The sequence below is a fragment of the Pleurodeles waltl genome, chromosome 6 (assembly GCF_031143425.1).
Source record: "Pleurodeles waltl isolate 20211129_DDA chromosome 6, aPleWal1.hap1.20221129, whole genome shotgun sequence".
In the NCBI taxonomy this organism is placed as follows: domain Eukaryota; kingdom Metazoa; phylum Chordata; class Amphibia; order Caudata; family Salamandridae; genus Pleurodeles; species Pleurodeles waltl.
In genome coordinates, this window is record NC_090445.1 from 1,455,659,516 (window position 1) to 1,455,677,104 (window position 17,589).

Here is a 17,589-nt window from a genome sequence, read left to right on the forward strand (position 1 = left end):
GGTCTATGTACGGGTAGTTCGCGTGGCACCGAGGACAGAATTGGAATGGAGTCCGATCCAGGAGGCTTTCCACGCGGTCGGCCTGAACAGGCCCGAGGTGGGCTTGCACGCCCGAAGGGCGAACAAAGTTGTTTTCCAAATGGTACTGCTGTGTCAATGGAAGAATATTAACCTGATCAATACAATACCGACGAAAAGAGATTTTTACAAAGTTTTCCGAATCGAAATCTTGGAGCGAGAGGAAACATGTCCGAACCCGACGGCGGAAAGAAAAGAATCTGACAATGGAGTCGATGCCCATGCGCAGTGGAACCGAAGAGGAGGAGTCACTCGATCCCGTGACTCGAAAAACACTTCTTCGAAGAAAAATAATTTGTAACACTCCGAGCCAAACACTTGATGGTGGGCTAATGCACGGCATGTGTATCTGCAGCTTCACATGCTATCGAACATATATATATATATATTGTGATCCCCTCTGACCCCAGGAACTGGCCCATCCGGGAGGAGGAGGGGGACTAAAAACAAGCACAGGAAACCTTGTTCTATTTTTTAATTTTTGCTGAAGATTCACAGATCCTTGGTGAATTCATGAGGACTAGGTGGTCAAGGTATTCCTCTCCTGCCCACTTATTTTTTTTATTCTTTTTTTTTCTTGGGACTCTGCTGAGTTTGAGTCCCAAGATGGCTGCTACCACATCCAGTTTGAAGTGGTGGCAGCCAATTAGATCTCATTTTGAGATCAATAACTTTACAGCAAATGTTGCAGTGATATCATCAACAATGCCATAGAAGATGTTATAAGTGGCGTAATCTGTGGGGTAATTAGCAGTGCATGGAAAGGCTGCAAGTTAGTTTCCTTAGGACACAAGGTATAGTCTCTTCAAATACGTAGAACTATAACTGTTGAATTTCTATGGTTTAGTGTGTGTGAAATATGATCCTAACTATTAAGTACCTGCAACCTTTTTTTTCATAGAATTTCTAGGTTTAAAAAAAAAATCGATTTACTAACTAGAACACACCTGTAACCTTTATTTTTTTCTGTGAATTTCTATGTCTTTTTACGTAAATATTTAACTACCATCCGTTAATACAACCACAATGCGTGACTGAAGCCAACCCCCCTGCATGCAGCCAACCCCATGATTTGCATAGCCTTTGGCAGTGGGAGGTTGACCACAAGGGCTGGTTCATGCCCAGGCCCATCAGCAAACCTCTGCATACAGCAAAACCTATACAGATCCCCTCCATGGCCAATCGTGGCCCGGGGGACCCCATCCCCTGGCCAGTAATGTGTGGGTGCACTGGAGCCCACCCAGGCACCCATTTCCTCTTTATTAGGGGCCATGAGGAGCCCCAGTGCCCCCACTCCTGAGCTGTCTCTCTAACTCAAGGGGAAACCATGGACAGAAGCAATTTTTTAATGTTTCCCTGCCTCATCACAGATGGGGTCCAGAGGGCCATTAATGGCTCCATGAGGGGGGCAACACAGCCCCCTCACCATTAAGCACAGCCGGGTCCCAGCGATCAAAATTGGCTCGGGAAGGAGAAAGTGACCTCCCCCTCTCTTGTAAATATTGGGTGTTCCCAAGGGCTGCCAGTTCCTGAGGTCAAAAGCAGCCCAAGGAAGGGGTGCCCCGTGCACCCTCATGCCCCCCACCCAAGGACCCTGGCCTACCTGGCGTGCAGGGCACTAAAACCAAGCGCAGTAAACCTTGCTTTTTTTAATTTTTGTTGCAGATCCTCTGTGAATTCATGGCAATTTTTTTTGTAATTAACATATTTTGGCCACCCTGCAGGGTCCCTTTGTGACACCACCACCAGATCTAGGGGGTCAGGCATTCCTCTCCTGCCCCCTTCTTTTTTATTCAGTTTTTCTTGAGACTCAGCTGAGTCCAAGTTCCAAGATGGCTGTCACAACATCCTGGTTGAAGTGGTGACAGCCAGATCTCATTTTGAGATTTCTAAGACCCTCAACTTTCCTAGATATACATAAATATTTTTTCTTTAATAACTCCAAAACTACTGCAAGGATTTACACCACAATATAAAAATCACTCTTTCTGGACCAAGATGCCACTTTCTTCAAAATCTGGTTTTAATTCAGTTCAAAGATTTAAGCTGTAGTTTTGTTCAAAATACTTATGGGAAATTGCACAGGGAAAATGCATTTTGAGACCTCCAGAAACAGCTGTCCTCGATATAAGTGCTCTTTGAGAGATCACTGAAGGAAGAAGGACGGGCATGTACTAATTAGTGGAGTTACTGAATAATTGTCCAGGTCAGCAAATTCCATGATTATCGACTATTAACTGTCTATCATGATTTTCACCCCCAAACTATTTATTCTACAGGAAAAAATATACATTTTCTTGCCCTGCACAGCTGAGAATAGCCTCACTTTGTGAAGGCGAAGACATGAAAGGCAAGCATTTCCAAAGTGAACATACTTCCAAGGTCCTTCCTTAACATACTCCTGTCAGATGAACGCCTGGCATGATGGCCACCAGAGGATCTCTGACTATAGTAATGCACATTCCCTCAGTTTATTACAAAACTTCATGAACTCACATGAGATCATAACTGAATCAAATGGCGCAGTTGAGTGTAATATACATTGCTCCCAAGAAAGTAAATTGTATTATGTGTTCTTCAAAGATAAACATTTTTCTTCCCACTCTTTTAGTCAGCGGCTCATCTTAGAATCAAAACCCCTGGTTTTCTAGGAGGAGGAAGACTGACTGTGCTGCCTTTTTGCCTCAACTAATCAGAACTGCTTGCCATAATCCCTTAGTCTCACAATGTTTCTCATATGCTAGTAAAGGTTTCTATCTTGATTATTCACAGGTAAACCCGAAAGCCTTAATTTGCTTTATCAGCATAATGTGAAGAACAAACGATGTTGGTTTATGAGCACACAGTACATGTTTCATATAGCAAAGAACCATAATCTGTTTTGACTGCATGCTTTCAATTTTTAGTAAGCTCTTGGCAATAAAGAAGATTGAAAGTAGGTTGGAATTTGACAGAATCTATAGGTTTGAAGTGCATTTTGTGGGGATTGTGTATACCACTGTTTCTTTCAATTCACATAGAAATGTGCCCCTGGCAAAAGGAAGTTGTTTAGTTGTTGAAGTAATAAGCAACAATTTATGGAACCTGCTTTAAGATTCTACCTGGACAAACATCCTTAACCTAAATACCTTGTAGTCAAAATCTGGTTGATTGTCTCAACAAGGCATACTCGCTCAATTATTGTACGAGAGGAGCTGTTTGGCTCAGTTTACGGGAGCAGCCGGTGAAAATTCTTCTGTTTCTAGTGATCTGATTTCATATTGAATAAAGGACCTGATATTGAAGCATGGTAAAAAGAAACTAACTGAAAGCATGACATCACCCCTAAAATAGAGAATTGCATGCTAGGTCGGAACCTGTGTGCTCAGTAAGCTCCTGGAATGTGTGACACACTTCTCTAGATACATCTGGTGCAGACTGAATAAACTGCAGAAGTAGTTTGACAAATCACCTTGTTTTTGTCCAATAGTGAGCATGCACTTGCCATTCTAGGTTGTGTGTAGTTGTGTTCTGTAGCAAAGATTATGATTCTGTGCATTCGATACAAAATGATAGATAGCAGCAGCGGATTGAAGACTAGAGACTGGCATCAGGGGTGTGCTGCAAGTCAAGTAAGAAAGACAAAAGATCTAGCCCAGCTCTGTTCTTGATGTCAATTAAACTTTTGTAGACACACAAATCTGAAAAGAAATGCAATACAATAAAGTTATATATGGGTTATCAGAGACAAAAATGTCATGTTATGTGTGTCGGCCACTAGTTCATTAAGTAAGACCTGCCCCACTAACTTGGTCAGATTATGGCCCGTATTTATACTTTTTTTAGCGCCGCATTTGCGCCGCTTTTTGACGCTAAACGGCGCAAACCTACAAAATACAATGGCATTTTGCAAGTTTGCGCCGTTTTTGCGTCAAAAAACGACGCAAATGCGGCGCAAAAAAAGTATAAATACGGGCCTATATGTCTTCTGAATTATCCCCCACATAATATACTTCAGTAGTAGTTTTGTTCTCATGATACTAAGCTAAGTAGAATTAGTTTGAATGAATATAAGAAAGCAAATCCCTTGAGAAACAAATGTATCCACCCCAGCTGAGTGAATCATGCAATGGCACATATGGATCACAATGACAAGTTTAAAAATATCTAAAGGTTAACAAGAGCAGCAGTTAACTTTCTGTGTACAGCGTTCATAAGAACATATGGGCTGGTCGGACTATTCACAACCTTATTGTGTTTCTTTACCTACCCTACTTTCTGAGTAGGATGGCTTCTCTTGAGGCGCTATTTGTCAGATGTAATAAGTCATATAGGCCCGTATTTATACTTTTTTTAGCGCCGCATTTGCGCCGCTTTTTGACGCAAAACGGCGCAAACCTACAAAATACAATGGCATTTTGCAAGTTTGCGCCGTTTTTGCGTCAAAAAACGACGCAAATGCGGCGCTAAAAAAGTATAAATACGGGCCATAATGTGTGTCTGATTGCTGTTCGAGACTGTTAATTGAAAAATAAAAAGATTTTATGAATTTTTTTTTTTAATTATTTCAGAAGTTAATGAAAGAGGATTCGGCCTAATATACCTTGCCCACATAAATGTAGAACCAGATTGGTAACAAAAAATATAAATTGCATCATTTTATGAGAAGTATATATGTTCGCTGATATCAAATATGTCTGAATACTGTGCTTGTTTCATTTATCTATGCAACACTGTGAAAATATTGCTCGCAGGGCTTGGTAAGCTAACGTTGCCAGGTTGTCACTTTTGGTATTTAAATTCACAGAAACACCAACAAATGAAAACTACGGTAAAAAGGAAAGGGGTAGGTTTTATTCATGTGGAGAACAGAGGGCTCTGACAGAAAACATTAAGTTATGCATAGCTATTACTCAACTGAGCCATATCTGAGATGTAAGGACTTTGCCAAAAGTGGCCCAGCAACAGATCATCTCCTGGTGGCTTTGAGATTCTGGGCAATACTGTGGTCTTTCTTTCCTTCAAAGCTAATAATGCTTTAATGGAGGTTAGTCAGGTGCAGTGTGGATAGTATTTATGTATGCCAGATGACTTCTGCACCCAGTGACCTCTTAGGGCTCTAGAAAGATCAGCCACCACTATCCTTCCAAAATATAAGAGCTACGCCAGCTACTTGGTGGAAAGACCAGAACTGATTTGCTAGCTGGTATTAGTATCTTTTTGAGGATTCAGTGTTTACAAGGCCTGTAGTATTAGTGCCCTGCAACACATACATGCAGTGTTGAAATGGTTCACTCAGGATGTGCCAAGTGCGTCTGCCCTGTTGCTGTATTTGTGCCAAAACTGATTCCTTTATCAGGCTTCTCTTAACTGATCAAATATAACAAAAGGGGGATGCGAGGGGGACAAATATACAAAGGGAAGTGAACTCTTCTCTGATGCTACGGTCTCTTGCCACATCACTGCAACTTAAGTTACAGAAATATATATATATATATATATATATATATATGAATATATATATCAGTTTAAGCATGTCTTATTGAAAGAATAATCATAAATAGTAACAAGGAAGTATAATGCTATTCAACTTATAAGCATTTATACACTAATGTTACAGAATGTATCCATATGAGTAAAGGGAAAGAAGCAAAATAAAAGGTAAGGTGGTTAAGAGGTTCAATAAAACATTGCATGAAAAGGACAGAGGAGAGAAAAGAATGATATAAAACTAGATATGACTGAAAAATAAAAATTTCAAATACAATGTTGTGAGCACTATAGATAAGCATGATTAAATCTACTACAGCTCAAGTCTACAGATAATAGAAATTAGGAACAATTCAGGGAGGTTTGGAAATCTCTTCAGCTAAGATATCAACTGATTTACCATTGTAACTTAAAGTATCAAGAAATATTGTTAAAGATAACCACATGCATTCACTCTTAAGAGTTAAGGAAATTGGGTGTACATAGGCCCTATCTAATAGATGATTAAAGCAAACTGCATACCACCAGGCTTTATAAGAAATATGCATATTTTTATCCAATCAGCTAGTTTTTCGAGAAACAACCTCTATCAATGTGTCAAATAACTTAGGAGGAGCTAGAATAGGATGTGCTAGAGTAGACCAAACTGGAAATAGAATACCTAAGAGTACATTATGTATAGAATATGGGATAATGCATTTAAAAATTTCAATAAACTGACCTGAAGCTTGCCGCCAAAAAGCATCAATGCAAAGACAAAGGAATTATCATATTGACTAAATCACAATGAGGTGTGTTGCAAGACCCAACATTTGTAATGTGTAATGACTTTCATTTTTTGTAAGAGGATCGGAGTAACAAATAATCTGTTATATATAAAAAATATTGTTTGGGTTACAATTGCTGCTCTTGAAACAGTATGCAACTTAGACCACATTGTATCCCAACATCGGGTGGACCACTGCACCTACAAATCATTTTCCCATTGTAATTCTAGAGCGGATTTGGTTCTAACTGTGGAGTATGAAATAAGGTGTTTGTATATGATAGGGGGTTTAGAATTATGTAAGAAAGTAAGAGATGCTCATACTGAGATAGTATGTCATCATCATCCTGTAAGGATGACATGGCATTCTGAGGCCCATATTTATACTTTTTGACGCTAAACTGCGCTAACGCAGTTTAGCGTCAAAAAATGTAGCGCCGTCTAACGCCATTCTGAAGCGCCATGCGGGCGCCGTATTTATGGAATGGCGTTAGCCGGCGCTAGCAGACCGGCGCTGCCTGGTGTGCGTGGAAAAAAACCACGTAGACCAGGCAGCGCCGGCGTAGGGGGAAAATGGCGTTAGGGCATCTTAAAATGGGGCAAGTCAGGTTGAGGCAAAAAAATCGCCTCAACCCGATTTGCGCCATTTTTTTCGACGCCCAAACGCCATTTAAATGACTCCTGTCTTAGTAAAGACAGGAGTCATGCCCCCTTGCCCAATGGCCATGCCCAGGGGACTTATGTCCCCTGGGCATGGTCATTGGGCATAGTGGCATGTAGGGGGGCACAAATAAGGCCCCCCTATGCCACCAAAAAAAATTAACAAATATAAAAAATTATACTTACCTGAACTTACCTGAATGTCCCTGGGGTGGGTCCCTCCATCCTTGGGTGTCCTCCTGGGGTGGGCAGGGGTGGCAGGGGGGGTCCCTGGGGGCAGGGGAGGGCACCTGTGGGCTCATTTTGAGCCCACAGGCCCCTTAACGCCTACCCTGACCCAGGCGTTAAAAAGTGGCGCAAATGCGGGGTTTTTTGACCCGCCAACTCCCGGGCGTGATTTTTGCCCGGGAGTATAAATACGACGCATTTGCGTCGCCGTCATTTTTTTAGACGGGAACGCCTTCCTTGCATCTCATTAACGCAAGGAAGGCGTTCACACAAAAAATTGACGCTATTTGCCAATACTTTGGCGCTAGACGCGTCTAACGCCAAAGTATAAATATGGCGTTAGTTTTGCGCCGAATTTGCGTCGAAAAAAACGACGCTAATTCGGCGCAAACGGAGTATAAATACGGCCCTGAATATTTTGAAATAACTGCGTGTATTTCTGATTAAATGAATAGGGTAATTTAAAAAGTGCTTGAACTTTGGAGAAAGGAAGGAGAGAATCATTAAGAATTGGTTGATAAAATTAAACCCTTTTCCCCTTCTTCTAAATAAAGGCTTCTATTATGTATTTTAAGATATTTATTATACTGAGGGGAGGAATTGATAACATTTGTGCGAGATAAGGATTTTGAAAAGATCAGAAGATTTAAAAGTTTATATGAATATGCAATAGGAGGATGGGACAGAAAACTGGACTTAGTCAAAAAAAGAAAACATTTGTAAAAGAAAAGGGGGAAATAAATGATTAAATAGAAAGCCATAAAGTTTTAGGTAAGGTATTATTTTGTTAAAGCCAATAGAAAGACTACTTGAAACAGAAAGCCTCATGAAATTTTGAAAAATCGGGAAAATGTACCCAACCATGTTTTTCAGTAAGATTTAAATAAGGAGATGTAGGGGACATACAGCTCAGAGCTATTAACCCTTGATATGGCCTAATTTACCATTGCCGTTTTAAAGTCATGTATTCATTCTTTCTTCATCAATGTAGAAAAGTTTCAATTAAATAGTTACAATGTTGTCTGTTCTTCGAGACTTTTATAGACTGATTGTTCTTAAATTATTATTTGCATATCCTTTCTTTTAATTAATGTATTCTTTCCTTAACAACAACTTTCCACACCGTGATGTAATTTCCTGATGTTATGACCGTCTGGAGTTCCCCCAAGTCCACACTGTCTTTCCAGGTGGTCACCGCACCCTACGCCCTCATGGATATTCTTCAACTAGGTATGTCTCATGGTCGTTAGTTTTCTGACATGTACTGTCTTTTTTTTCGAGTTTATCTACTTCAGCTTTTCTTGTCTCTTCTCCTGCCTTCTTTCTTTTACACAGTATCTTATTTTTTTCTCTACATTTTCTATATTTTCAGAGGTTCAAAGGTTTGTTCTTATATCCCACTACATTGTTGACTTACTGTAAGCACAGGTTTCGTCTACCAATTTCGAATTGTTAACATTCAGGGTAACTTCCTGGAATGTTAATGTTTTAAATAAACCAATTAAATGACAGAGTTATCATGCACTTATCTAAATTCCATACAGATATTGCTCTCCTTCAAGAAACTGGTATAACAAACAGAAGCGTTAAAGTTGAAAACAAATTGGGTTGGTCATGTATTTTTCTCTCCTGCAGTACAGAAAAAAAATAGTACTTTAATTGTTATTTAAAATTACTATCATCTCCCACTCCACATACACAGAGGGTAGATGGAATGTAGTTAATCTATTAATTGATACAATTCCACCCTCACTATTTTTTATGTATATGGTCCAGAAGTACTAAATAATTCCTTTTGTCTTGTTTTACCAAACACATTTTGAATATTACTGCTGAATATTTTGTCGTGGGAGGTGATTGCAATCAAATTGTTGATTCAATTTTAGATAGAATTTATAAAGTTAAATTAATTCCTTCCACAATGCACACAGCTTTTTCCTCAGCCATAAAACAAAGAGCTCTGATTGATTCCTGGAGAAAAGCTAACCCAACTGCCAGAGAGTATACCTCCTTCTCTACAGTACATGTCTCTCAATCTAGGATCGATTATATTTTTACCTCCAAATCATTAGCTCGAAATATGATAAATGATAAAATGGTTTCTATTTTGATTCCCAATCACCCTCCCACTATTGGTGACGTTGTTTTATTACCAATTCATCACCACCCATAACGATGGATATTTATTAATTCCCTTCTTTTAGATCCCATATTTAATAAGCAATTTTCAAACTTCATCAGAAATATTGCTTTGAACATTTACCAGCAATTCAGAAAATGCAAATTTCCAAGATCATAAAAATTAGCATTTTGTATTTTATAAATATTTTTTCAACTATCAGCAATGGTTTGTATTTCTAGTTCAACACCCTTTCATCTCTGAGGTACAAGTGAACAATATTTTGCCTTCTTTATATGCTACTTAAGTTCTCAACAATGGTGATGTTGTGTGTAATGTTCAATACAGAAAAGACCAACCATGAATAGCCTACTCTTTTGTACACCGTTCAATTTAATATATTCAAATTTCATCTGCATGTAAGGTTGTGATGCACTGAGTAAAAACCTATGGAACATGCTATTCCGTATCTCTAGGGGGTGTTATTACTCCAGTATTGGTGGTACAAACATCAGTAATGAGGGAATATTTTCTATTTTCACTACTCTGCTATAAAACCAATGGGAACATACTCTTTGGTACGTTTAAGGGGCTGGGGGGAGCTATTACTTCAGCATTGCTTGAAGCATCAATAATGAGGCAACATTTTCTATTTTCATGACACCGCAATTTTGTTGCTGTTCTAAAAAATTGTTCCAATGACTATTCATTAGGAACTTATCAACTTGTTTTTAAGTTTGAAACCGTATTCAAGAATAAAAGACAGAAAATAGATAACTTTTTTATTAAATATTACAGTGATCAAAAAGTACAAAATATTTGTCACAGGGCTATGTGATTGGGAAACTATTGGCACATAATTCAGTATCAAAAGCATTTTAATGGATACAATTTTGAAAACATACAAAAATTGAGTGTCATTGGCTCAGCTTAATGTATGGTAGTGTCTCGTCTAATCTGTAGGTTACTTCAACAACCTTTTAGTTGGAGAGAAACTACCATGTTACTGGGCCATTTTACTATATACAAATAATCACCTTACACTGCACACAAAGTACATAACCTGCATCACAAATAGTGCACACTATTTACAACACACATTTGAAAAAAATGTATACCCAGCTACTACAATATACTGCCAGTATTAGAAGAGATGCCTATATCTCTGTGGCACAACCAAAATATCAAGTACATTTACAGCAAATGTCCTGCAAGTGCTCACGACATTCATTTAAATGATGTGAGCAGCACATTAGCAAATAGTTACTTTTTTACTTGAATCAATTAAAAATGCAGGGACAGGAAACATGACATTTTTTGTCACAATAGTATTCCAAGTTAAAATAAATGTTGGTATTATACTCAGGTAATGTTAAACGTGATAAGGACCCTTCTAGGCAAACTGTAAATGAAGACCTCTAGTACTCACATTTAAAATCCGATGCTTGATGCAAGCCTTGAGATCGAAACATGAGACTAACTGACCAGATTTTACCATAGTAAATAAGGCCATAACATCAGAGTATACACACATTGTTACTACTTAGCAAAGCATTTGTCCACAATAGTATTCTTGTAGCTCGTTATACAATTCATTTTGCTCCATGTACAGCAAGCAGTCTCTGTACTTGAGTGCCCATTTTGTTGTTGTCAAGGCCCCCATGCAGACCCTCATGCAGACTTTAACTAGGTACTCTGTAAAGGGTTAGGAGAATGTTTGCTGAAAAGGCACACAGCATTAAAAAAACTGTCTCAAGACATGTATCATCATCATAATACACAGGGAGATAATGTACAAGAATTCGGCAGGGAGTTTAAAAAAAAAGTAAATGTTTCAAATGTATAGGCCATTTGGTGAGCACTGAGCTGACAATGAAATTCTGCAGTAAGAACATAAGTAAACTAATTACAATGTTACTGAACCAAGATTAGTGATGAACAAAATAAAATAGCTGAAACCCATTTGGGCGTTGCTTCTTATTCAAATGCACTATGAATGCAAAAAAGTGCACTGGGTACCCAGAGGCTGCATAAATTATTTTATCTCCTTACTTAAAGATAGAGAATGAATTAAGAACTCAGCACCTATACAGCGTTTTCTTGGGAAAGCTCAGGTTGAACAGATTTATGACTCCAAAACTGCCAACAGTCGGACTGAAGACAGAAAGGCTTGCGCGGTTTTATTTATGAACAGAGCGTTTTCAGCTCAAACAGTGCATACAAATCCACTTTTAAACTCGTTTTATAAAGCCGTTCTCTTCCAATATGGAATTTAACAGTTGTATGCAATATTTTCGAAGTTTTCTGCTGGGGAAATAAAAAAGAAAAACCAAGCATAACATTTACTTGGATTTCATACCACCATTTTTCTTTTCTTTCAAACAATTACTTTGTCAACTTTAGAAGACTCCTCCAACGAGAAATAGTCTACAATTATCCTTAACACACAGTCTCAATGGAAAGGAACATAAAAAATAAATCAACTGACACTCTCCGGGCGCATAGCACTCTTAGTTCTTTACTCGCTGACAGCATGCTCAAACTCCAATATATAAAGCACACGCAATCGTTGCATCAGTATAAAAGTGTAACAGCAAAGTAATTTCCTCCTGTTGTTATCATAAGTGCTAGTGGTATCCTGCAATGGAGCAACTTCACACTCTATGCTCATTACAGTCTATGACGATATGATACGGTGAATTTAAATCAGTTTGTTTACTCATGTAATGCAAGTATCCGTATCCATTTTAAATTATGGGTATCCTATGTGCTCCCATTTCAGTAATGTGGGCAAACTGCAATTTTGCTTCTTGCGGTGCCTTCTGCATTTAGTAGGTTCCACCAACAGGTGGCGCTATAACACTGCCCTAACTTTACTTATGAAAGCACCTCTCCTGCTGTGCAAACTGCCTATTGTATGGTTTAGCCAGAAGTCATATACTGGTGCACAAGTTTAGACATTTTAGAATAATTAGACATCGTGAATAAGAAAATTACACAATCTCCTTCCTTGAGGAGAGTGCGTCTAGGGACAGTGAATTTATACTGTGATAAAAGATGTTAAAAACTGTATGCGTGTAAAGGAAATTGCAAATGGGGGAAAAATAACATGAGCCTAGCAAGTGATGTAAAAGATTTTGTATGTTCAAAAACAGAAATGTATTAAACACATCATTCCTTATTTGGATGCATTATTCCTGCATGTTTTTGAATTTGCTTCTCCTGCCCAGAAGCTCCACTCAGGCTACGGGTCAATGATAGCATTATGGCAGTCGTTCTCGGGTTAAATGAATATGATTCCTTTAATCAGCCTCACATGATTTGAAATTAGAAGATATATTTGTGTTTTTCGACGAACTTCTGGCTTATTTTACTTGTGTATGGCAATGGTTCTTTTACACTCCACTACCAATGGGTATTTGCCAATATTCGATTTATCTTGATTGTCCTACACTATACTGACGTTGTAATAGTTGTTACGAGAGCCATACTCATAAATTCCAGTACGCAGGAGTGCAGTAATTTCCAGGTGTGGTATTACAGCACCATTATCAGTTTGCTGCTATGGATTGGGTGACTACCATAGAAATGTAAGATTCCACAATGATTTCCACATGTTATTCCTGACCTGAATTCATGCCCATTTACCTTTGCTCCGCAACGTTTTACATGATGAAATGTGTTTTTGAAAAGTGCAAGTGTAGTAATAATGCATAGTGTAATACCGCATACCTCGGAGTACCAATTTGCGTGGAAACTCTCATTTCAAACCAAATTGGGAATACTGAGATTTTTTGAATAAGGGCCAAGGTGTTCTGTGTAGTTTGCACTAAACATTATCCATTACTGGGCACAGAATAAAGAAAAGTGGAATTTATGTACAGGTCTACAGGCTTATTAATTTAGAGGTAGCGTTACACATTAAGTGCATTATTCACTGCAGAAAATTGAAATATTAAGTTTGCGCTGCAACTCATCTAAGGAACATTTGATACAGTGCCAACATTTAATTCAAGTCAAATTGAAATCTTGATTAAAATATCCTTTCTCTGGGTAGTTTATACGCCAGCATTGCAGTATTTCCAGAGGAATGCAGCCTGCAGATGTTGACATTTATTCAGAAACTGTATTACAGTACACCTCTGGAGGGGCATCATTCAGAATATCTTAGAGATGAATGTGGCCATTCCGTGTGCATTGTAGCATTTCCAAATAAACTCAAAAAGCATACTTTGGCGCAGTGCCTTCAGATCTAGGGCTACAGTAACTATAAACACATCCAACCTCTCAGCGAAACCTTATCATGTAAAAGAATTTCAAGTAACCAAAATATATTTCTAGAAAATAGGTTTTTCATTTAAATCCGGGTTCTTTTGACTTTGCTTTTGTCCAACTTTGTTTACTATTTAAAAACGTTCAATTTAAAATATCAGACATGCAAAGTAATTTAATGGCGGTATACGTTCCTAGGATGAAAAGTAGTAGCAATGATATCAAATGTAAATCATTGTAGATCCTGATATGAGAACCATCATCGGTAAATAAGGTATCTGATTTTAAAAACTACTGACGTACCAAGAAGAACTGGTTCAGTTTTTCCACAAATAAATTACAGTCATCATTTCTCATGTTGAACTGCATATCAGGTTGGAATGTAGTCTGCGATGAAGGAAATGCATGGACAACTGTCAAAGATAAGACAGCACTTGGTTACATAAAACTTCATCCTGGGGATGGTTTTGCGTTGCAGGTCCTTGAACATGCTTTATAATTTTTGTCTGCTAGAGTTGGTTAGGTTTTGCCAAGGGATAATTTTTATAGCAGATAAAAGGACTAAATATATTTGTTTTGTACTCAACACAGTAATTATTAAGCAAAACACAAGTGTTCCCAAAACTTTACCTGGATAATATTTTGATATTTACCTAAAAATCTGATTAAGGATTCACCTTTGTTCATCGTAGAATTCCTAACAGTCACAGCAAAGGCTAACCATTTAAATAATATTTTCTTTTTTATAGCACTTCATACTACGCTTCTGACTTTTCTAAGCACTGTAAATAACAGCCGTTGCTAATGCCCAATTTAATGGCACTGATGATGGAAGGCTGATTCTGGCTTCCCAGGATTCGAACTTGTGACCTTTGTCACCACCTGTTTCAGCAGCAATTATTGAACTAAATGAGTCATCTGGGTTGGCAGAATTCCTCATTATTTTCTATTGATGTTTATTTAGAAACATTCTCAATCAACAAAGGATTCCAAACGTCCACGAACTTTTATGCATGATAGCTCACCTGTGTAATATGAATTCATTCCAGCGATGCATGTACTGTGAAAACAGGCCAGTCTACTACAAAAGAAATCTGTTCAACGTCTATAACAAATAATCATCCCACATTGAAAACACTGCAGAAAAGCTACTGTTTGATTGCAATAACACATCTGCTTAATTCATACGAACACAGGTAGTTTTAGAAGCACGTACAAATGCTTCTTAGAACAGTGTTTACCTCTCTCCTTATAGTGTTAGATTGATAAAAAGGATTTTTTTTATTGTACATTGCATTGCTACAGCCTTAAAAGTCAGATGAAAATGAATCAATCACAAATGCTAAAATATTCACCCACTACACCCTCGATGCTTTATTTCCTAGGCCATGTATTACTTAGTTCTGTGAACATGAGACCTACCTAAATATTATTTTTATGTATTTTTCCAACTATTATTGGCAGAACTTTCAATCTCAATTGTGCAAAGTATCTTGCATTAGTGAATGAGACAAGGAAACCGGTTTTAGGAGTAAGATATTGCCAAATCCTAACCAGCAAACCTGGAACCACAAAAAACCCTGTCTTAATTCCCTCGACATAAAGGGATTGCTTTACAATACAAATCCTTTTTTTTTTAAAAAAAAAACGTAATTCGTTTGGTGTAAGGAATGCAACAATTTTTTTTTTTTAAACTATTGTTACAGATTTTGCTTTCAGAATTTAAAGTTTTGTGCTAGGATGAACAGAGGACAACTGTGAAGATGAAAAGGCATTTTGAGAATTGATAGATGCTAGAGGGTACATGTTGTTGTGCAATAGTTCGCCATATGATGATCCAACAGGGGCGCCCGCTGCCAAGTGCCTGTATAGCTGCTGAGAATTGGCTGAAGATGCCAGAAGCTGTCTCTGCACCATGAACGAATGAAGTGATATTGGCTGCATTACTGGGGAATACATAGTCTGGTTTTTTAAGTACTGTAAAGGGTGTGAATATGCAGCTGGGATCCGGGAAGATAATCCAGAACACAAAGTTCCTGGATAGAAACCGGGAAACATTGGTGAGGAAACAGGATATTTGTGGCCCTCTAACATACTGTCAGAATTTGAGTCTTGCACAGTTTTACTCCTTTCACCACCTGGATTGGAAATCTTTTCTCTTGCAACAGTTTCCTTTGGCATATGCAGTGGGGATACAATTCTTATTTTTTTCTCTGAAGAGTCATTGTGCAAATCATCTAGCGTTCTTTTCAAAGGTCTTGCCATGCCTATGTTAACAGTTTTACTGGTGGGCATTGGATGGACTGCGCCTTCCACCCGCCTTGAACTTTCAAGTCTCATGTTGTGTGATGGTCCTGATCTAGGACTGGAGTCTACCACTTTTTTTGGGGTGGTTATCATTGGTAATACACGACAGGCGTTGGGAGTGCAATCACTGCTTACTGTGTGGCTATTTTCTGATTTATACTTCAATAAAATCGGTTTACTCTCATATTGCACCATTGTATGTGGAAGGCTGACCCCATGAATACTTCCACTTTGCTTGTTTATGGTTTTGGGTAGGCTTAAATCTGTAGGTTGCTCGTCTGTTGAAATTTCCACAGGCAGTTTTTCTTGCTGATGCAAGGGAGGATGATAACTTAGATTATTTTTATCGTGATGCTTCTGTTGAGAAAAGGTAGACTTTCTTTCACTGTCCCACAACATGTCTCTTGAGAAGCTCTTTGCAGACTTCTCGCCATGAAGGTGATGCTCAGTTTGTTTATACAGCTTGTGTAGATGAGGAGAGGAGTAGAAGTCTTCTAGAAAGTTGGCTACACGTGAATGCTGTCCCGGATTTTTCTTTCCATCTGTCTTCAAAACATAAGAGTCTATATGAGTATTTTTGTGAGGCTTAGTGAAATCACAATGATGACCATCTGACTTACTTGATGGACTCTGCTTCGTACAGTCATTGGTAGGTGGTCGTTCCTCTTCATACTTAGTTTTAAAGCTCTGTACATGTTGTATCACTGAAGGTCTGTTAATTGAAACAGGCTCTTTGATGCACCCATGTGATGTTTGCTGCCCACTAGCTGACAGTTCATTTGTTCTTTTCTTGCTAATTAAGGGTGGGGGAGAGCCGTACGGATAACTACTAGATAAGGATGCTCCACTAACTTGTGACAACAATTTTTTCTTAGCTAGCGGGGACATAATTCCTGGGTTCCCCCTTGAGTACAGGAGTGGTGCATAATTAAAAGTAGAGTTCTCATTCCCAGTAGCTGGCAATTCTTTTTCTTTAAGTATATCCAATGATTGAACAACGTATACTTTTGTATTTTGCTTCAGAGCATTTTGTAATATATTGCTGTCCATTGCAGATTTCAATTCATCTGGTACTAAAGGGTCCATCTTTACTGTGCAGTTTGCCACATAATCCGGCAATTGGGGCAGATTGTCATCTTCCATCTTTGGATTCTGCACATGAATATGAATGTCAGGAAAAATAGTGAATGAAGCTGGTTCTTTTCCCACCGGGTCTGTAAAAGACTGAATACTTTGCTCTTGTTTTACAGCAGGCTGTTTATCTATTTTTGCGTTTGAATGCTCATCTGAAGGATACGATCCTGGTTCTGATTTGGAGTCCGATAAATCACTTGAAACAGAAGTTTCTTGCTCTTCCTTAATCTCTTCTTTCTCATCTCTGCTACTACTGACTTCCAACATGTCTAACTTTTCTGTGGAAACAAACTCTGTTGTATCCTGTGCCAAAGACAGACACTTTTCTGGTTGCTTCTCCGCATCTTTCTGTGCATGGTCGTCTGATTCTTCATGCTCCTCTTCTACTACTTCTTGACTCCCATGATCCAGTGAAACCTGATTAAAAAAAAACAATATTATAACATTCACTGTGTACGCATGCTGTCATCTACTAGTGTTCAACTCGAAGAACATTAGTTATAAAAGCACTGAAGATATAATCAATTCAAATTACCACATTTAGGCAAAAAAACCT

General features: G+C 38.4%; 1 protein-coding gene across 2 annotated transcripts in view; it reads right to left on the reverse strand.

The window, feature by feature from the left end:
* Window positions 1–10,076: 10,076 nt before the first annotated feature.
* The window catches only part of ARID5B (AT-rich interaction domain 5B), a 407,941-nt gene continuing 400,428 nt past the window's right edge, over window positions 10,077–17,589 (reverse strand). For both annotated transcript variants that reach the window (XM_069240914.1, XM_069240916.1), the window contains one exon: window positions 10,077–17,450. In XM_069240914.1, the coding sequence (XP_069097015.1) occupies window positions 15,315–17,450 (2,136 nt within the window). In that variant the 3' untranslated portion in view covers window positions 10,077–15,314. The remainder of the gene's footprint in view (window positions 17,451–17,589) is intronic.